At 47.4% G+C, this 22023-nt stretch overlaps 1 protein-coding gene across 2 annotated transcripts in view; it reads left to right on the top strand.

Moving 5' to 3' along the window:
- The window catches only part of AFAP1 (actin filament associated protein 1), a 150052-nt gene that overhangs the window by 81752 nt on the left and 46277 nt on the right, over positions 1–22023 (top strand). For both annotated transcript variants that reach the window (XM_069594799.1, XM_069594800.1), the window contains exons 6-8: positions 1589–1768; positions 17336–17431; positions 18813–18894. In XM_069594799.1, coding sequence (XP_069450900.1) covers positions 1589–1768; positions 17336–17431; positions 18813–18894 — 358 coding nt within the window. The remainder of the gene's footprint in view (positions 1–1588; positions 1769–17335; positions 17432–18812; positions 18895–22023) is intronic.

Genomic DNA, 22023 nt, shown 5'->3' with positions numbered 1-22023 from the left:
TTTACAATCTGACATAATGGCTGCAAGATGTGCATATGTTATATAAACGTTTTAAAAATACACGTTGGCTCTTGTGTAAAGGGGCTTCCCTAGTGGCTTAGCTGGTAAACAATCTGTCTGCAGTGCAGGAGACCTGGGTTCGATCTCTGGGTTGGGAAGATTCCCTGGAGAAGGGAAAGGCTACCCACTCCTGTATTCTGGCCTGGGGAATTCCAGGGACTGTATGTATAGTCCATGGGGTTGCAAAGAGTCAGACACGACTGAGCAACTTTCACTTCTCATGTAAAAGAAGTTTTAGAGCATACTGTGGGAAGCCTGTGGTTGGGGTAGGGTCAGCAGTTGTCAGTCTTCCCTGGTGGCTCAGAGGATAAAGCGTCTGCCTGCAATGCAGGAGACCCGGGTTTGATCCCTGGGTTGGGAAGATCCCCTGGAGAAGGAGATGGAAACCTTCTCCAGAATCCTTGCCTGGAGAATCCCATGGACAGAGGAGCCTGATGGGCTACAGTCCACGGGGTCACAAAGAGTTGGAAGAGACAGTGACTTCACTTTCACTTTTCACTTTCACTTTCAGCAGTTGCCAGAGGTGCCGAGTCCACCCTCTGCCCCAGCCCCTTCCCTTCCTGTCTCTTCCTTCCCTCACTCCTCAGCTGCTTCTTCCATCACTTACCAAGTTTCCCATCTTCCAAGCCGGGATGATGATACCATTTAGAGTAGCTGTAAATGTTTAAGAAGAGATGAATGGAAAGCCATGCAAAAGCACTGTCTTTGATGAAATGCAGAATCCAAGTTTTGTTATGAAACTTTTTTTCATTCAAAAATGACCTACGACCCAACTGCCCAGATTACTCCTGTTGACACTGAAAAAACAGTGATAAAAGCAAGTACTCTCTAAGTCTCACAGAGCAGAAAGCTGTAAACGGAAAACAAAACAGCAGCCTTTTCCCCCAAATGCCCGCAGTGTGTTTTCCCACGGGCGCCACCATGACTAGCTTCTTTGAATGTCCTTCCAGAACCCGTTTGTCTCTGCGCCCAGGCAGCTCTCTGGTGAGCACTGAGATGTGCCCAGACCCCTTCAGTGCCCTTCCGTGGACCCTGCACTCAACTGGAAAGCACAGCTTGGCAGACGTTTCTGTCTATTATATGCTGATATGTATGCTCTTCATAAAATGATTCATCTGTGTTTCAGAGAGAGAGTAGGGATGAGATAGGTAGACATGAAATGACATAAGTTGTGGGGTCTCCAAGGTGCTGTATGCCCACGTTAGAGAAAATCTAATACATTTCATGTCACCTGTAGCGGAAGCTGGAACATGAGATCCATCAGGACTTGACCCCCCGCTGAGTCATGCTAGTTAACTCTGCTGAGTTACGAGCAGGTGTGTTTGCCTGCCCACAGAGGTGAGGTATGGTTGTACAGCGGGGCTCTGTGTACGAGTCCCCGGATCTGCAGGGACTCCAGCCTCTGAGCATCTCTGCCCTTCAGCCAGACCTCCAGGAGCTTCTCCAGCGCTGTTTTCACTGTGCGTAGTTTCATCCGTGGTGAAGGACTTCCTTATACCCTTACTCTGATCTCTCCTTTCCATCACAGTGCTACAAAAGTTCCAAGGACCAGCAACCCCAGATGGAACTGCCGCTCCAAGGTTGCAACATTGCATATATCCCGAAAGACAGCAAAAAGAAGAAGCATGAGCTGAAAATCACCCAGCAGGGCACAGACCCACTTGTTCTCGCCGTCCAGAGTAAGGAGCAGGCTGAACAGTGGCTGAAGGTAACTTGTGTTGCTTTTGTTTCTGAGCCAGTTTCCTTCCTGAACCTCTTCCTAAGATCTGTTTCTTTTTTGTTTAATGTGCGTTTTTTTTATGGAAGCACAGGCAAACAGTGGATTAGCCTGTCTTTGATGTCTTGAATATTCTGATTACTTTGAGGTTAATCATTTTAAATTTTGTCTTCAAAAGGGCATTCTGCCTCCTGTTTGCGATCTACTTCTAGAATTTTCTCTTTTGGCTTGATTTTTATCGTTTTGCTTGGTCATGTCTGAAGTGAAGGGTTGGTTAGTTGCTCAGTTGTGTCCGACTCTTGCGACCCCGTGGACTGTAGCCTGCCAGGCTCCTCTGTCCATGGAATTCTCCAGCCAAGAATACAGGAGTGGGTTGCCACTTCCTCCTCCAGGGGATTGAACCTGGGTCTCCTGCTTTGCAAGCAGATGAGCCTTTACTGTCTGAGCCACCAGGGAAGCCCATCGTGTCTGGATGTAGTTTTTTTTTTTTCAGTGCTCAGGTTTCCCTGGGCCTTTTAAATCTGTGGATTTAAGGTTTTTTTTAAGTCTTTTCTAAGTTTTGGGGAAAGTTTTCAGCCATTTCCCTTAAAATATTACTGCCCCATTCCCCTGCCTCTCCCAAATAATTTAAATATATGTTAGACTTTCCCACTGTTTTCTACTTTTGTCTTCTCCTTTCGTTTCTTGTCCTTATTTTCTCCCTTTAGTCTTGTTAATTTTTTCCTGTTACTTTCCAGATCACAGTTTCTGTCTTCAGCTGTATCTAATCTGCTAATAAGTTTGCTCTTGTTCACTGGGTTCTTTATTTCATCTCTGGTAGTTTTCAATTCTGGAATTTGTAGCTGCTTCCTTTTAGGAACTTTTGTTTGGTTTTCTCTCCATGACAAGCACATACAGGCAAGCTTCTTTTGACTGTGGTTTCTGTTGAGTTTGGATCTGGGTCTGTAACCTATGGATCCTTTTCTTGTGTATGTCGTTTTGTCTTCTTGTCAGGGTATCTGATGATCATGCTGGTCATTATATTCACATTTGGAAAAAAAATAGTACATTTTGGTGTCAGCTCTACTGAAGTATAATTCAAATATCCTACAGCTCATCCCTTTAAAGTATGATTCATTGGTTTTCAGTTGATTCATAGAGTTGTGCAACTATCAACATAATCTAATTTCAGCACGTTTGCATCAGCTCAAAGAGAAACACTGTCCTTACTGTGTTAGCAGTCACTTCCCCCGGTTCCAGCCCCAGCCGCTCATCCGCTCTCTGTCCCTGGAGATTTGCCTGTTCTAGCGTCTCCTGCAAACACTCACACAATACGTATCCTTGGTGACTGTCTTCTCTCACTTAGCCTGATGCCTGTAGGTTCGTCCACATTGTATCTGTCTCGGTCTGTCATCCATTTTTACTGCTTTTTGTGTCTTTGCTAAGAAACCATTGTTTAGTCCAAGGCCTGGAAGATTTAGAACTCTATTTCCCTCTAATAGTTTGGTGGTGTTAGCTTTTACATTTAGTCTGTGATCCGTTTTGATTTCACCTTTGGTTATAGTGTGAAGTTGGGGTTTAGTCCCATTCTTTTTCCTGTGGCATCCAGTTATCCCTCTAGAAAATAATGTGATTCTTAGCACAGTGGCGTCATTTCTTGGAGAGCACTGTCATTTGCCTGTGGCACAAGTTTTGCTGGGCACTAGGTCTCCAAAATCAGTTTCATCTGATTTCAGAGCTTGAGATTTTTCAGAGCCCTCCAGATGAAGTCAGGCTGCAGTCCACTAAAGGGCAGGCTTATACTTATTTTAGTCCTATTCCAGCTCCCCTAATCTGGGGTCCTACTCTTAAAGGTAGGGCTTCCCAGGTGACTCAGTGGTTAAGAATTCACCTGCCAAGGCAAGGGACGCAGGTTTGACCCCTGGATTGGGAAGATCCACTGGAGAAGGAAATGGCAACCCACTCCAGTCTTCTTGCCTAAGAAATCCCAAGGACAGAGGAGCCTGACAGTCCACGGGGTCACAAAAGAGTCGGACATTCTAACATGTATACCATCATGTAAGAATTGAATCGCCAGTCTATGTCTGACGCAGGATACAGCATGCTTGGGGCTGGTGCATGGGGATGACCCACAGAGATGTTATGGGGAGGGAGGTGGGAGGGGGGCTCATGTTTGGGAATGCATGTAAGAATTAAAGATTTTAATTAAAAAAAAAAAAGAGTCGGACATGGCTTAGCAACTAAACAACAACAAAAGTGTGGAGTACTAGCTGGCTTCTCAGCGACCTCCTCTGGGGAGCAGCAAAGGCAGTCCTAGCTGCTGGCTTGCCTCTCAATATTTCCGTCTGCCTCTGGATCACGGCCGGGTAATTCCACACTATGCTCATAGCTGTTCTCTGCTTTTAGGAGGACGCTGTGGGCATTTCACCTTGCTTTCCTGATGGTCCTTATCAGGGGGATTGGTCCGCACCTTCTAGTCTGTCATTGCTGTGAAGAAAAAGGCTGGGATGGGCTGGGAAAGCTTGAGGAGGCGTTTTATAACGCTGCTTTTATAATAAGATGCCAGCTCCCGTTAAACTCAGAGCCCCGCTTCCCTTTCCTCCCCTGGAAAAGCACAGGGCCAGACTCTGCAGTGACAACAGTGATCATTTTTGCTGGGGCAGGGCACACAGATGTGGCTTTCGCATGTCTGTAATTTGGGGATGGAGCAGAGCGTTTGTTTTTTTAATGGGAGTCCTGTGATCGAGAGTTCCGGCTGCTGAGTTTGCTTCTCCTTCCAGACACAGAACCTAATATGTCACATGTCAACCCCTGATGTTACCGAAGTACTTTTCCATCGTCAACAAAGCTGCCCAAAAAAGTTGTAACTATTAGCCATTTCATTTTACAGGTGAGGTACTGAGTCCCAGATAGACACCATGGCATACCAGTCAACCTGTGATGGAGCCAGGAGTGGGCTTCAGAATTTTCCTGACTTCATTTTCATCTTCATTCTGCTGGGCCATCTGACAATTTGCCGTTTTCTCTTTTTATTCCTGACTGCTGGGTTCTTAGCACCATTCCTTCATTAAGGAGGGAAAGAATGAGGAAATAGATGAAAAGCCTTATTTATGATTCTGCTTTCTCCACCTGGTTACCTGTGTCTGGCCTTCTGCATCTTTGTGTTTACCTGTTTCTTAGGGGAGAACTGAGAAAGGATGCTCTGAAACCTAAGCTTTCTTCTCTCTTCACTCCATTCCCACAGTTTGTTGACTATTTAATGCGCGCTGAGTCGCAGCTCCCTTCTTAGTTACACTGCTCTGATGTGAAATCATGTAGAGTTCACTGGGTTTTACTACTTCGTCGGGAAATAATATTGAGCTGACCGTGCTGCTCACAAACACACAGCTAAAGACAAAACTTTTTCAAGAAGTCAGGTGCTAGTGGAGTGAAACAGTCTCACATCTATTTTAGCAAATGTGAAATACAGTTCAGGGCTACTTAGCCAATTTCAGAGTGATGACTCTGTCAGTGGATGTCGAATAGCAAGAACTTTTTAGCATTTGCTCATATTTCTTTAAAAAGAAGCAAATATGTGGTAAATTACCTTTTTCTGAAGGGTTTACATTAATTACTCCATTTAACGTTTGCGCTTCACTCCCATTGCATATTATAATACAGGAGCCTAAGAAGGCTTGATTAGAAAGGAAAGTCAGATGGCAAAACTGGTTTTAATCAGATACAAAATTTTAATTTTTTAAAACCAGCAGAGATCTGGGATGTTTCAGTTTAATTTCATCCAGATATTGTCTTTAGATTGGCTGCCTTTTCAGAATCATCTGGAATTTAAAACAGAGATTTCTAAGAATTTTTTTTTTTTTGGGTTTATGTCTTTTACCCTTTTTAAGATCCCCAAAGCCACAGGTGTACTTGAAGCACGCCTCTCCTATTAATTCTCTCTCCCTCTTCCAAGATAACTTTTATCTAGAGTTTGGTCTTTAGTATTATTATCTAGGCATGCTTTAGAAAGACTTTTTACTTACACATGTATATACTCATAAACAAGGACAGTATTATCTTTCATGTTTAAACTTTCTGCGTAAATGGCTTCAGCCTGCGCATGTCTTGCCGCCAGCTTTCTTCACTCAGCTGTTTGCACACGCTCGCTATCTTGGGCCGTGTTCAGTGCGTGTTCTCACGCGTGTGCCCTGGTCTGGGTGTCCTGGTTTCTCCAGGATGGGGACCTTCTATTGGAACTGCTGAGTTTGGCACGTGCTCATCTTCACCGTTACTGGAGCTTGGCAGATTGTTTTCCCGGCTCCTTTGTATAACTGAGCCTCCTCCAGCAGTGTGTGAGAGGAATCATTTTGTGTGTTCCTTTCAGAGTTTCTTTGTACATGTGCAAGCAAACAGACATGCGGATTTCAATTCCCATCCTCCCACCCTCATAAAAAGGGTGTATTCTGCACCTAGTCTTCCCCCCCCCTAAATAGAGTAATTTCGAGATTTTTTTTCCAAATTAAAGAATACCACACTTCCTTTTTTCTCTCTCACACTACATAGCATTTCGCTTTATAAACAGAATATGCCTCCTATTTATGGATGTTGGATTGTTGTCATCTTTTGATGTGACGGAGTTCTGTATTATTTATCCTGTGTCCACAGCATCTCACACTTCTGCTAGTCTGTAGGCTAAATTTCCAAAGAGAGTAATTATTTGTATGAAGGTTACAAGCATTTGTAATTTTGAGATATAGATGAACCCCTCATGAAGAGTGGTTCAGCTTCCCATCAACAGTATGTATGTGCCTCTTTCTCCACTGTCTTGCCAGCAGAGAGAGCATGTTACCAGCCTTTGGATTTTTGCCAGCCTGGGAGGGGAGACTGACACCTCATCTAGTTTTAATCTGCATTTATCGCCTTATGAATGGCATGGGGCATCCTTTTAGAGTTTAAGAGCCTACGGCTGTGTTGCTGTTTCTGTGAGCTGTCTGTTTATATCCTCTTTGTAGATATCGTGCTCAGAAATCTCTGTTTAAGGAAACTCCAGATTCCGGAGGCTGAGCCAGGTTTGGTAGTCACAGCTCTAGCTCAGCCTGGTAATTTCCACTTGGATAGAAGTTCTCACGGAAGAAGCAGGGTTTGAGACCACAAGTAAGCTCTCAGTCAGGTAGGCTGTGAAGGTAAATAGCATTCCATAGCCATTTTCACTAAAGTTTTATTTGGGTCTTATAATTGCTTCCGAAATTCATCATAATAAATGTAGAAAAGGCAGGAGGGAGAAGAGGGTGAGCCAGTCCTGCGTAGAGAGCGTGTCACTAGAGGGCAGACTGGAGCCTGACCCGGAGTTGTGATCTCAGCTCCAGAAGCTTCTTGCTGAATGTCTCAGATGAGCTACTTGACTTCTCAAAACATAGAGTTTTCTCATCTATGAAGTGAAAGGGGTGGAAAGGAGTATTTCCTTTTGGAGTTGTGGTGAGGATACAGCAATATGAAAATGAAAGTGTTAGTCTGACCCCATGGCCTATAGCCTCTGTCCACGGAATTCTCCAGGCAAGAACACTGGAGTGGGTTGCCATTCCCTTCTCCAGGGGAATCTTCTCGACCCAGGGATTGAACCCCCAGGTCTCCTGCATTGCAGGCAGATTCTTTACTGTCTGAGCCACCAGCTTAAGACCTAAAGCATTTAGAAGAGCACCTCGCCTGTATGAGCACGTATGTATGTGCGAGCTGCTGTTGGTGGTGGTGGTGTTAATCAATTTACAAGCTCTTGCTGACGTCAGTTTGGAAGTCAGGATAACAGAGGATGTTTTCGGGGGCCAGAGCGGCAAGCGCCCACCTCCCTTCCTCCTGCCCTCCTTTGTCCAGACCTGCAGGGAGGCCGGGCAGCACTATCCTCCTGTGTACCCTCAGATGGGACACCGCGTGCCAATCTTCTGCCACATCCCCTATTGCAAAATAAACCAATAAACATCCCAAACAACCCTAAACAGTTTACACCAAAGATAAGGTTTTAAAAACTTGCCTACTCTGGGTCTTGGTTGCAGCGTGCAAGATCTTTTTTTAGTTGTGGCATATGAACTCTGAACTGTGGCGTGTGGGGTCTGGTTCCCTGACCCAGGATGGAACCCCAGGCCCCCTGTGTGGGGAGCATGAAGTCTTAGCCACCGGACCACAGGGAAGTCCCCGAAGAGAATGTTCAAAGGGAGTTGTCTGCACTGTAGACACCACTGACCTCTTCGGAGGAGAATCTGTTAGAGTTCTAGTGCTGACTTTGGGATAGATTTGGTATCAGTTCCATCCACCCTTTTCTTGCTCTTTTCCCCCACTCCCAGCTGGGCAGCGTCGTCCTGTTCTTACAGCATCTCCTGATCTCTCCTGCTTTGGAGGAACACAGTTGGGAAGAGTTCTCACCATGGTTTAATGTGCTGAGAGCATTGTGGTTTTGCTGGAGCTCTCAAGGGAATCACAGCATGGTTTATTGTATACGTCAGCTCAGAGAACACCATCCGGTTTGTCCTTTAATGAAGGTCTTTCAGGACTTCCTGGTGGTCCAGTGGTTAAGACTTTACCTTCCAATGCAGTCGGTGTGGGTTCAATCCCTGGTCAGGAAGCTAAGATCCCATATGCCTTTCAGTTAAAAATCCGAAACAAGCAACAGAAGCAATATTGTAAGGAATTAATTTGTTGTTGTCCAGTCTCTATGTCGTGTCCAACTCCTTGTGACCCCAGGGACTGCAGCACGCCATGCCTCCCTGTCCCACAGTCTCCTGGACTTTGCCCAAGTTCGTGTCCATGGAATCGGTGACGCTATCCAACCATCTCATCCTCTGCTGCCCTCTTCTCCTTTTGCCTTCAGTATTTCCCAGCATCAGCATCTTTTCCAATGAGTCAGCTGTTCACATCGATAGAGACGTAAAGAAATGAAAAGTAAAATAATAAGTTGAAAAATGTAGCATTTAAGAAAAATGAAAAAAAGAAAAATCTTTGTTCACCCAGGATCTCCCTTGCCTTCGTTTCTTTTTGAAGTAGGGCCTCCGGCATCACTCTCACTCTAAAGACGTTACTAAAACACAGTTGTTCCTAATAGAGCAGACCTTCCTGAAATAGCTCCTTTCAGCTTTGATGGGAAATGTCTTTATTCCACGTTAACTCTTTGTGGGAAGTCAGCCACCGCTTGTATCAGTTGCACCTTTGAGTGTGATGTGTCATTTTTTTCTGTGTCTTCTTTTGAGATTTGTTTAATCTTTGCTTTTTATCAGTTGACGATGATGTGTGTGGGTGTAGCTCTATAGGTTTTGATCTTTCTCCGGGTTTGAGCTTTGTTGTTGTTCTGTGGGTGGAGGTCTTTCAGCATTGTTGCACCATTTGGGGCCATATCTCTTCACGTATTTTCCTGCCTCATTTTTTTCTCCCCTCTTCTTGTATGTGTTAGATCACTTGGAGTAGCCCAGGGGTTTTTGGATACTCTGTTCTCTTCTCTTCTTTCTCCCATGCATTTCAGTTGGGGTGGATATTTAGCTTTACCCCTCCTCAAATTTCCTGGTCCTTTCCTCCTCTGTGTCTAGTGTGCCTTTAAGCCCATCTAATGAATTATGTAACGGCCCATGTTTCATTTCTAGCATTTCTCTTTTGTTAAAAAGAAATAGTTTTTATCTCTCTTGTGAAATGCCCTGTCTCTTCACACGTGTTGTATATCTTTTCCATGATCTCTTCTGACTTCCTATCATGGTTATCCTAAAGTCTCTAGTAATTTTAATGTTTGAGTCATCTCTAGGACTACTCGTATTGAATTTCTCTCTTGAGTCTACATGTGCTTTCTGTGAAAGAACAGTAGAGACAGAAGTAAAGACTGTTTCCTCCAGAAAGGGGAGTGTCCCTTCTCCTGTTTGCTGCTCGTAGGTGGGCTGCCTCGGTCTCCCCTGAAGTGGAGGCGGATCTGGTCTCGGGGGGCTGCAGCTTCACTGTGACTCACTTTGCATGTTGTCGCATGTTTTCAGGGCTGGATCTGGAATTTTCCATCAATGCGCCTCAGGTTCTGAGCTGTCGTGGGAGTCTGGAGCTCTCTGTGTGCTACAAACACACGGCAGTGTTCTGGACCACCTTGCTTTCCTTTTTGGCTTGATGAAGGCTGGCTCTTTGGTTTGCTGGGGTCTCCTCTCTGTTCTGAAGTTGTGCCTCTGGCCTCCCATGCCTTGGGAGAAATCTTTCTGTCCTGGTGTGTCTCTAGCTTTTGCAGGCTGGCTGCCTTGTACTCTGGGAAAGCCCAGGTCCCTCTGGAGGAGGGGATCGTCTTCACTGCTGCCGTGAAGCAGCTGCCTTGCACTTGGCCAAAGTCCCGTGTGTCTCCGGGGTCATCCCTGAGCTCAGCTTCTTTAGCTCTAGCCTTCCTGGCTGTTCTTACACACTCAGGACAGAAGCAAGGGAAAGAAGTGGCAGGCGGGTATAGACTCGTTCTGCCACTGCGTCTCCTTGACTTTTAAACGGTTATGCCAGTCTTCATGTGGCTACTTGGCCTTCCCTGGTGGCTCAGCTGGTAAAGAATCCACCTGCAGTGCAGGAGACCTGGGCTCGATCCCTGGGTTGGGAAGATCCCCTGGTGGAAGGCATGGCAACCCACTCCAGTGCTCTGGCCTGGAGAATCCCATGGACTGTATAGGCCATGAGGTCACAGAGTCAGACACAACGGAGCAACTTTCACTTCACTCAGTCATGTGGCTGCTAGAAATTTTCTGGTTCCTCCTCCTCTCTGTGGCGGGTCCCCTCCTCCTTCTGTTCTGCCACTTGGGAGGCAGCTGGGGTCACTTCCTTCTTAAGAAGGACTCTTCACTTTTGAGAACTTACCTCACTGAGGCTTCTTTGTATCCTCAGTGCTTTAATGAGTTAAAAAAATGCTACAGGTTTTTTTAGAAAACATCATCCACACTGCTTTGTCAAAGTGAGAGTGATGGCCTGTGTGCCTGTTTTGTGGCAACAGAGCTCAGGAGACCCTGTGCTGCGTTTTTATTCCTCAGTCTTGCCAGAAGTTTATCCATTTTATTAGTTCTTTCAGAAAAACCCCCAATTTTTCCACTGTTGATGTTTCTCTGTGGTACTATTGCTTTCTATTTTATTAAGTTCTCTTCTTTCACTTTGTTTTGGCTTGATTTTCTACAATTATCCCAGTTTCTTGAATAGTATACTTAGATAATTGTTACGCTTTTACATACATATATATATATATATATTTATATTTTAAGCTATGCATTTCCCTCTAAGCACAGTTTTAGCTAAAACCTCTATTTTGATTCTTTTTTTATCATTTAATTTAAAATATTTTCTAATTTCTGTTGTGAGTCCCCTTTTTAGTAATGGTTTATTTGGGAATATATTGCTGAGTTTCCAAGTGTTTAGTGATTTTTTTTTTTAAATTTACCCGATTGTTTTAAATTTCTAGTCTAATTCCACTCTAGTCACAGAACTTTACGTGGTTTCACAAAGTAGACGTTTTGTAGACTTGACTTACTGCTCCGCATGTGGTCAGTTTCCGGTATGCGTTCTGTGTCTACTTGTAAGGGGTGTGTGTTGTGCGTTTGCTGGGTGTCCTCTTCTATAGATGGCTATTCGAGCACAGTCATGAATTGTCATGTGAAGACCTTTTACGTCTTTACTAATCTATTTATTTTATGCGTTACTCCAAGGGAGAGACGTGGGAGTATCTACCACTTTGATTATGAATTTATCTATTTGTCTTTATTATTTCCTTCAGTTTTTGCTTAATATTTTTGAGGCTGTGTTGTTTGTTACATATATAATTTAAATGGCTATATTTACTGGGAGTTAAAACCTGAAATGTTCCTCTTTCAGTGTTTCTTGCTTAAAGAATTACTCTCTGATTTATCTGTAGATTAATAATCTTCCCTAATGGTATCTTTTTGATGAATAGAACTTGTGAAATCTGGAATCCACCATATGAAGTCTTTTACTTCTATTGATGTTGTTTATTTTCGAAGTCATGTCCGACTCTTTGTCCAACAGTAACGTGCCAGACTCCTCTGTCCATGGGATTTCCCAGGCAAAAATACTGGAGTGGGTTGCCATTTCCCTCTCCAGGGGACCTTCCCTACCCAGGAATTGAACCTGCATCTCTTATGTCTCCTGCGTTGGCAGGTGGATTCTTTACCACTGAGCCACCGGCTAAATCCTTTTTTTACTGGTATAGTCAGTGCATTTTGCATCCTGCCCCCCAAATTTTAGCATATCCCAAGTCATCACGATAGAGCCTGTATTTTCTTCCGGAAGTTTTCTGGCTCTGTCCGTGTAGGCCTCTGATTCATCCGTTTTGGTTCTCAGGTACAGGATGAGATGTGGGAGTCGAGATCCATTTTCTTACGTATGTATGGTCAGTTGTCTTAGAACCACTGAAACACCAGTTTCTGTGGCGGGAAACGCACTGTTCATGCCGTGTGCGAGCCCTTCACTGGCCCCGTGTCCCTGCCCCACAGGTCAGGCCACAGTGTCTTGCTTGCTGCATCTTTAGAGAGAGCCTTGAAATCAGCTGTCATGTGGGTTCCAGCACGGTTCTCTGTTTTTCTAAATGATTAAAAACTTTGAAATCGTGTTTTTATGTGTAAAAAGCCAGCACTGTCATCCTAGTTTTTAATGTCACCTTGTCAAGGCCACATCTTCGTGCTTGAAGCAGATGTTTTTTCCTTAAAGAACTGTCATGCAAGGAACGAGGCGTATTAATCTTGATGACAGCCTGTTAGAGTGACAGAAGAGTGAAAGGAAAGCCTGGAAATCTGGAGTGAATTCTAAGAGTGCCTTTAACTCACTAGCGTATTTTCGGTCACGCAATTTTCCCATTTATCTGTCAAGTGGAAGTAATACTGATCAGAATGATCAAAAAGCTGGCATGGAAAAGGTATATAAATGCCCCCTTAGAATTATAATAAACAGTTAAAATATATGATTTATTGGCATCACCTCTTAGGATTCCTTGCGTGAAAAGCTCTAAGAACTCTCTAACTTGAATTACTTTATAAAACAAATGCCAAGTTCCCTTATTAATATAAACTCCTATTCTCCCATCTTGTCCTAAACCTTTCATCCCAGGCCTTCAGTATTTTGAAACATGGCTTCAGTGCAGCAGTAAAATATCTCTTCAGTACATCACACACACCCCTCTGTCAGGTATGAGAAGCCCGGGGCCCGTGTTTGGCCAGGACGTGACTTGACAGAAACTTCTTCAAGGGCAGCTGCCGAATGTGTTTCTCTCCTTTCGGTCTGCAACTTCCATTAGCAACAACTCTTGTCAAAGTTAACTGTGTGTGTGCGTGCGCGTGTGTGCACGTGCAGGTGTGCGTGTGTGTGCGTGTGCAGATGTGTGTGTGTGTGTGTCTGCAGATGTTGCAAACATGAGCCATCTCGTAGAGGTCAGTCAGAAGACAAGAGCCAATATTCCCAGAAATGGGGTGGTCAGGTTTCCTACAAAAATGTGCAGAGATTGTGTTTCTGAAGATGAGGGTTCAAGTTAAAAGCAAACAAAAAATACCACAGAACATATAACAATTTGTTTTTCTTTTTTTGAAGGATTTGTGATTCTGAACTTGGATCCAGTTCCCTTAAATACTTATTGAACTTCTCTCTAGACGTGGCTCTTTCCAAAGAAGTATATTAATATAAAAACCTCCTTTGCAACTATTTAAAAAAATAGGTCAATAAACCCTTTATTTAGAACTTCTGAATTAACTCTGCAGGGGCAGCCTGGCAGTACATAGCAACCAGAGCAGAAAGTTCCATGAAAGTGTAACCTGAAAGAATCCGACCGTTTGATGAAACCTGTGGAAAGAACGACTGGCTTCTGCCTGTGGATCTTTTCCACAGCGTCTTCCTCTGTGCCTGGGAGGGTAGTCATGGATAATTCCTATTGTTAAATCCTTTGGCGATGCTGAGAGGCCATGGGTAACCCCACCAGCCCCAGGTGTGCCGGGAGCCGCCTCCATCTGCTCCCTCCGCGGGGACAGTGTAGGTTCAGGAAGGGGGCACTGAGGCAGAAGAGGTGCAGCTGGTCTGTGCGCGATGTTGTGAGTGCGCAGATCCTGGCTTCATCAGCAGAGGCTGCTCAGTAACCGCCCCGGGCTGCAGGGGCCCAGAGACCCATCAGCTCCTCAAACCTCCATCTGATGGAGAAACAGGGCCTGGTAACAGGGACAGGGGTGAGTGGAGGGGACGGTCCAGGGACCAGGAGAGAGTGGTAGGGAGGCAGCGAGGCTGCGGTGTTGGTAATGCAGGCGTGGCTTCTAGTTGATGTGCACACTCTCTCTCTTGTTTTAAAGACTTCCCAGCTCCCTGAGGATCTCAGGACTCCGCGTGGAGGACCGGGAGAACTGTCACGAGGCTCTGCTTGCCTCCTGCGATGGTCTAGTCTCTTGCCTTCTGTTTTTCATTCACACCTTTTTTTTTCCCCTCCTAGAGAATTTCAAGTCGTTTATCTCTTCATTCCCTTCTCTTATTTTTCCTCTCATCAAACTCTTTTTTTAGTTGCTGTTACACGCTAGGCATTGGGAAAACCAGCCTGAGCGAGGCGGAGCCCCTTCTTTGAAAATGAGCCCAGCTTTAATAGAGGAAGCAGACCAGCGGGTTCAGGATGCCTTTGACCAGGCCCTGAGCACAGGGTGGGGCCGCCCGTGCCCGCCCGTGCCCGTGGAAGCACAGCTGCACCGCGTCCCAGGATGCCCGTGACCATGCCCTGAGCGCAGTGCGGGGCCACCCGTGCCCGTGGAGGCACAGTTGCACTGTGTCTCACGCAGGAGGGTCTGAACAGGCTTCCTGGTCATGTGGGAACCAGGCCGCCCTGGAAGGGTGAGTCCTGTTCAGCCAAGAGGGGAGCACACCTCCCTGGGAGACCCCTGAGGTCTAACTGGAGCTGTGTCGATCCTCTACCTTTGGAAAAAAAAGAAAGAAAAAAGGAGAAAGAAAAAAAGACAGTTGTGTTCTGCATAGAAGCTTTGGCCAGAGATAGATTTCTACAGGTTGTGCTTTGTGGAGTTTAGCCTTTTAGTGTGAACTGAGTCCCTCAAGACCCTCAGGGTGTGTGTACAAGTGGACACGCGTTCACGTCTGTGCCGCTCGGATGGAGGAAGAGCGCACGGCAGCTGTGTCGCTGAGCTGCTGTGCTGGCCGTCGCTTTGCGCACATTCTAGGTGGGGGGTGAGGCTCACAGGGAGGCTCTGCCCTGCATCTGGAGCCCACTGGGGTTGGGGGGTGGGCTGGGATTCAGCCCCAGCTCCTGTTGGACAGGAGCCCAGGAGTTTCCCGCGGCTGCAGTGATGTCGGCATTGGTGACCACAGTCACGTCTTCAGTGTGTATGAATACACGGGCAGGTGCTGGCTGAGCACCCAGGGTCCCATTTTCTCTCAATCCAACCATAAGGACAAGACAGGTTGTCTTTCTCCAAAGGAAAGAAAAAGTCTCATCCTTAGATCAAGAGAGCTTGTTCCTTGTCAGCTGAAGACGTGATAAGCACAAGGAAGTGGGGGACTAAAGACTCAGTGCAAAGACAGCAGCGAAATTAGCACGAAACAGCCAAACTGAAGGAACCTTCCCACCAGAGACGTTCAGGAGGGGCAAGTCACCTGCTTGGTGCACCTTTGCTGGTTTTCATACATGAGACTCAGCAGGGAAACAATGGCAGCGAGCTCTCTGGGTTTCTTCTCTCTCTTTTTGCCTGTTTTAGTCTCCGGTGTGGATTTCACCCCCGTTGCTTTTTCATAAAGCAGCTGAGCGGCGGGATGGCTGGAGACACCGTCCCAGCCTCCCCTCAGCTCCTGGCTCCAGTCCCAAGCCCAGAGCAAGTCGAGGGGATCTGAGTGTGTCCGCTGGGATCCTGTTGCAGAGTTCCTATACAGATAGCTGGGAGTCTGGCATTGCTTTTTTTTCTTTTTTCTTTTTTTTTTGCTCAGAAGGCACTTGGGTTGAAATCAGCTTGCATCTTAGTTCCAAAAAGACTAGTAGACATTTTGAAAGCTGTGCCTGCTAGCTCCTCATTCACAGGAGTGTGAGCTGCACCAGGCCGGGAGCTTGTCTGTCTTGTTTCTTGCTGTCCTTGGTGATCAGAGCACCTTGTAGGAACTCAGGGAGGACGGAAGGGATGGGGGTGGCTGCGGGGTGGCTGTGGTCGGCAGTAGGTGCCACACGGTGGTCCTCACACCTGAGGGTTTGAGCTGGGAGCACTTCTGGAGCTCTCAGCGTCAACAGTACAGGTGCTGGCAGTGATGGCGGCGTCGGTGACTGCAGCCACCGTGTCTTCCTTGTGTTGGCACACACGCAGGTGCTGGCTGAGGCATTTTGCACACAGGGTCACATGTTCTCTTAATTCAACTGCAAATACAAGACAGGTCATGTTGACACGCCTTCCTTTGCTAGTAAGGTCCCTGAGGTCAGAGAGCGTGCGACTCGGCCACTCCTGATGTGCTTGCCTCACAGATGGGTCTGCAGGCGCCTTCTCAGACTCTTAGTGCTTATCTTCCCTGCTTCTCCAGACCCCAGCCCCCTCCTGGCTCTGCAGAGCCCCTCCCCAGGGATCCCCTCCAGCCATGCCCGCCCCCCAGTCTCTCTGCCTCTCACACAGACACTCCTCCTCCAGGCATCCTTTGCTGGGCCGTCCCACTCAGCTTTCTCCCTCCCTCCCTCCTGCTCCCTGCTCCTGGGAAGTGTGCTTTCCTGCTTGGCTTCCAGCTTCCATGTCCACTGCAGCTGGACTCTTGTAGCCACTCCCCTCCTTTGGCTCCATCCTGTGTACTGACCGTGTATCTTCCCCGAAGCTCTGCCCTACTTTGTCCCTCCCCACCCCACCCCAGATGTACCCCCTCTATAGCTGTGAGCACCAGCCTCAGCAATGGCTCCCAGGGTCCTGCTGGCCTCCCCTGGCCCATCTAGCCACACAGCACTCTGGGTTTCCCATAAACTCTTCACATCTACCCTTTGTACCTCGTTCCCGCTGCCTAGAGCCTTTTCTACTGGTTCTTCCCAATGGCCACATCCTCTGGCCTTTTAGCTCAGCTTGCATCTCACACGTCATCCCAGGAAGGCCTCCCTTGATCTGAATCAGCTGCCCCTTCCTGTTAAAGACCCTTTTCTATTCTTTGTAGCGTTGGCGACTGTCTTCCATCACTTTCATTTCTTGGGCAATACTCATAGTTTGCCGTGATATCTAACTTTTACTGGAGTGGAAGCCCCATGAGGGCAGGACTCTCACGTACATCATTCCCTTCTGTATCCCAGAACCTCTGTTGTTTTCAGGATGGTCTAGACATTTGGCAAATGGTGAGTGAATGCGTGGGGCTTCCCTGGTGACTCAGCCAATAAAGAATCTGCCTGCCAATGCAGGAGACCTGGGTTCCATCCACGGGGGGAGGGAAGGAAATGGCAGCGCCCTCCAGAATTCTTGCCTGGAGAATCTCCAAGGACAGAATGAATGAGTGAGAGAATGAACAAACGAATGCCTGGCCTCCGAGGCTTAACTCCAGATGGCTCTGAGCCTCAGGCTTTCCCGCCGCGCCTCTTGCCTCCCCTTCGGCCCTCGTGTGAGCATCTCTGCTGTTCTGCACTTGCCACAGGTGGTCAGAGAGATCTGCAGTGGCTGCAGCGGGCCCGCCGAGCCAGAGTGCCCTCCCCCGCCGAGCTCCCCGGTGCACAAGGTGGAGCTGGAGAAGGTAAGGGGCCTGCTTCTTTCCAGGAATTAACCTTGCAGCTGATTTAGGCCTTCCTGGAAGTTTTAACAGCACCTCTGAGAATTTCAGCATTTCTAGTTGAAAAAGAAACAAAAAAACGAGGCACCCCTGCTGCGCCTCTGCTTGCCTGGTAGGAAGATCGGGTCAGCTGCTCCACTGACCACATGGTCTTCGTCCTCTCCAGCTGTAGATGCAGGAAAGGGGTGTGAAGGTGTCACAGGGTTTAAGGTGTTCAAGGCCACCGGCTGTAACAGCAGCATGTGATCAGCAGGCAGCTCTGTGTTCTTCTGGAATACGGCTTGTGCTTCCCGAGTGTCCCTTCCCAGAGGCTTATTCCCCATAGACAGGTTGCAACCTGCCACGCCTGCTGTCTTTCCCTGATGGTGTTCTGACAACATCCCCACCACCCACAATCCCAGCTCTTCCTCTCAGCCCATACAGTGTGAAGGAAACCAGAAGTCAACCCACAGACTGGGTAAGACATGTGCAAAAGACCTCTGCGAGAGGACTTGCATTCAGAACAGATAAAGAAGTCTCAGAAGTCAGTATGAACCAAAAATCCAATAAGAATACAGATAAAGGTTTTAATAGATGTTTCCCTAAGGATGATGACCCTTCAGGGTCCCTTGGACAGCAAGGAGACCAAACCAGTCAGTCCTAAAGGAAATCAACCCTGAATATTCACTGGAAGGACTGATGCGGGAGCGAAGTGCTGGTACTGCGGTCACCTGATGGCCACAGTTTGCCCGTTTGTGCAAAGATCCCGTTTCCGCGGCGAGCCCCGCTTCCCGCCCCGTGGTGTTCTGTTGGTGGCCTGTCTCCCAGGAGCGTCCTGAGCCCTCCCTGTTGACCCCTGCCCCGTGGACAGTTCCTTTCCGTCTACTCTTGTAGCCAGGGCTCTCTAGAGAAACAGAAGAGTCTGTGTGTGTATGTATACATACACATATTTTGTATGTATTATAAAATATAATTTAAATATAAAATAAAATTCTACATGCAAATGAGAGACTCATTGTGAGCAGCTGGCTCAGATGATTATGGAGCCAGGTTAGGGTGATGTGGCTTGGTGAGGGAAATAGTTTATGTACTCCCAATATTTTTTCAAAATTATTTGCCAGAAAAAGTGATATAGCGCGTGTTACTGTAAGCTCAGTGAGCTTTTCCTTTGTTCTTTTGATGTTTTTAAAGCTTTTGTGGCAAAACCAACCAGATAGTCTGTTCTAGCTGAGCCCTAACCACCTCCAGGTTATTGGAACGTGGCCCACATTTTCTTTCATTTGTGAGATACAGTATGGCTGATCGACGATACATCACTTGGTCAGTGTGGCTGTGGTAAGGCGACTTAATCTTTCTATCCCCACAGAAACCGTCTTCAGAGAGACCGAGTTCAGATGGCGAGGGTGTTGCCGAAAATGGAACTGCTGCGTGTGATGGAAAAGCACAAGGTGAGTTCTGGTCATGCCAAAAATACAGAAACCAAAAAAAAACCCAACTCCAAAACAGAAGCATGACGACCAGGTCTCCAAGCCCTGATTATGTAGGAAGCGCCCTCAGTAGTTTAGTGATGCAGGTGTCATCGTCCCGTGTCACACAGACAGAAATGCAGAGGTTAGCACTGTCTCTCCGGGTCTTCATTTTAATGCCGCCCAGCCTTGGTCTAGGCTTTCTCTTTTTGTCTGGGTATGTTCCCTGCGTGAATTTATTGTATTTTTGTGTGTGTGTGTGGGGTTGGGGGGGGTGGGCGCTGTGCCTCTTGGCTTATGGGCTCTTAGTTCCGATCTGAACCAAGATTGGCCCCTGGCAGTGAAGGCTCCCATGTTCTAACCACTGGGCAGCCAGGGAACTCCCTGGTCCTCATGTTTTACTCACAGCAGGCTACTTCCTCACCTGATTTATCACCGGGACAGGTTTGCATCAGGGGTGGGGTGCCAGCATCTCGCTGGGAGATGTGGTTCGGGGGGCGGGGAACCTCATGTAAGTGGAATAGTCTAGTGTTTGTCCTTCTGTGGCTGGCTAATTTTGCGTGGCATGGCGTCTTCAGGGCTCGTCCCCGTTGCGGCAGGCGCAGGACTCCCTTGTTAAGGTTGGATAGAATTCCCTTGTGTGGGTGGACCACGTCTCCTTCTCTGTTCATTCACCGATGGACGTTTGGGTGGCCTCCACCTTTTGGCTATTGTCAGTAATGCCACTGTGGGCATGGGGGTGCAAACACTGATTTTTATTTTTTCCCTGAAGTCAACTTTATAAAGGTGTAAGTCACACATTGTCATATTCAGCCTTTTTGGCATATGACAGACACATACATGTAACCTGCATCTCAATCAAGACATAGAACACCGCTGTCACCCCCAAGATGTTCCCTGGCAACCACTGACCTGTTTGCTGTCCTCGAAGCGGAATCACACAGGGTGCAGCCTTCCAGGTCTGGCTTCTCACTCCATGTATTGCGATTGGGGCGGATCCACGTGCTGAGTCAGTCGTCCGTTCTTTTTCTAGGCTGAGAGGATTCCAGTGTGGATGGACCAGTTAGGTATCCACTTCCCGACTGGAGAATAGCTGGGTTGTTTCCGGGTTTGAGCGGTTTATGAGTGAGGCTGTTGCAGACGTCCATAGCAGGCTTTCGTGTGAGCATGTAGCATCTTCATTTCTTTGGGCTGATACCTCGGGGTGGGGCTCTGCAGCTGCTGGCACTCATGCCTCCTCACCAGCCTTCCATTGTCATCTTTGTTTTGTTCTTTTTACTTTGGCCATTTTAATAAGTGCCGTGTAATTGTGCCTTTAGAATGCATTTTCCTGTGACCAACAATGTTGAACATTTTTAAATATTTTTTTTGCCAACTGTGTATTGTCTTTAGTTGTTCAGTTGCTCAGTTGTGTCCAGCTCTTTGCAACCCCGTGGACTGCAGCACGCCAGGCTTCCCTGTCCGTCGCTATCTCCTGGAGCTTGCTCAAACTTATGTCCATTGAGTCAGTGATATCATCCAACCATCTCATCCTCTGCTGCCCCCTTCTCCTCCTGCCCTCAGTCTTTCCCAGCATCGGGGTCTTTTCCTGTAAGTCAGCTCTTCACATCAGGTGACCGCAGTACTAGCGCTTCACTCCTGCCTCAGTCCTTCCAGTGAATATTCAGGGTTGGTTTCCTTTGGGAGTGACTGGTTTGGTCTCCTTGCTGTCCAAGGGACTCTGAAGAGTTATCATCCTTAGGGAAACATCTATTAAAACCTTTTTCTGTATTCTTATTGGATTTTTGGTTCATACTGACTTCTGAGACTTCTTTATCTGTTCTGAATGCAAGTCCTCCCTCGGACGTCTTTTGCACGTGTCTTACCCCAGTCTATGGGCTGACTTCTGGGTTCCTTCGCACTGCGTGAACTGAGAGGAAGAGCTGGGTTTGTGGATGGGGGGAATGTTTTCCCTGTGCACGGCCAGCCTGGTCTCTGCTCCCCGTGAGCGATTCTGCCTGCCCGGCTCTCCGCGCTCTGTCGCTGGGGCAGGGGCCTGGCGCACAGACGTCTCCTGGCTCAGAAAGGAAGTCGCCATAAACCAAGGAGCAGTCCACACCAGTGAGAATCCTGGAGCCCAGATCGTCTGGGCTGTTTTGATGTCACAGTCTACCCCGAAGGGTCATGACCTCTGCCTCGGCCCACGAGGTTCTCTAAGTCTGTTGTTTCTGTGTGTAATTTTAGTTCTTTGCGTCGGAAGTTGTTCGGTGGAAGGTATCATCTCTGGCTTCACAGGGCACATTATGTGTCATCAGAGCCAGGAAAGCTATCTTTAAGTTCTGCCCTGAAATGGGACAGTGTACAATCTCAGGGTTCCTGTTCAGACGCCGAGGCTCAGTGGGTGCTGCTGTGGCTGGTCTCTTTTCTTGTTTGCCATTTCCTCCCCTAGGGTCCCTGCCTGAAATTAGGTTCTGCAGAATGGTATCGTATGTCTGGACATACAGGTCAGTGCCTGTGTCTGCATCTGACGGTCTTGTTTCCTTTTAACAGGACCAGCCTTCTCTGCTCCGTCAAGGTGACCTTGGTTCAGACACTTCTGCCTGGCAGGAAACTTTGCATATAGTCAGACCCCCAGTGGATAGCCACTGAAGGAAGCTAATGGCTTAAGTACATCCTGACCTGCTCCCGGAGCTTTTATCCTTGCCGCACACTCTTGGCCAATTTGTTGAGAAAGCCCCTTTGATCCCAGCCATGTCTCAGCCCAGACAGATTTCTCTGCAGGCTGCGTGGAGGAAATCCCGAACTCCTGCAGCTTCCCCGGAATGTTAGACTCTCAGCTGAACACGGACACGAGCCAGACTCTGTCACCAGAGCCACAGGGATTGACTCTAAACTCTGGCTTCTTCTTTCCAGGTGTCAGGCCCCGGCCTATAATGAACCAGTGTGGTGTGATTTTGGGTAAATTAGTAGAGTTGCTACTGATACTCCAGCTGACGTATGAAAAGAGAATTGAGTCCCTGGGGCTGATCTGTGTGGAAGCAACAGTTGTCCCTAACTAGCCCTGCACGCGTTTACCATTTAATCACGGGCTAACGAGTCTGTTGGTGGACTCAGCAAGTGCTAAGTCGCTTC

This window comes from Ovis canadensis, chromosome 6 (genome assembly GCF_042477335.2).
Source record: "Ovis canadensis isolate MfBH-ARS-UI-01 breed Bighorn chromosome 6, ARS-UI_OviCan_v2, whole genome shotgun sequence".
In the NCBI taxonomy this organism is placed as follows: Eukaryota; Metazoa; Chordata; class Mammalia; order Artiodactyla; family Bovidae; genus Ovis; species Ovis canadensis.
This window is presented reverse-complemented; position numbering and strand designations above follow the sequence as displayed.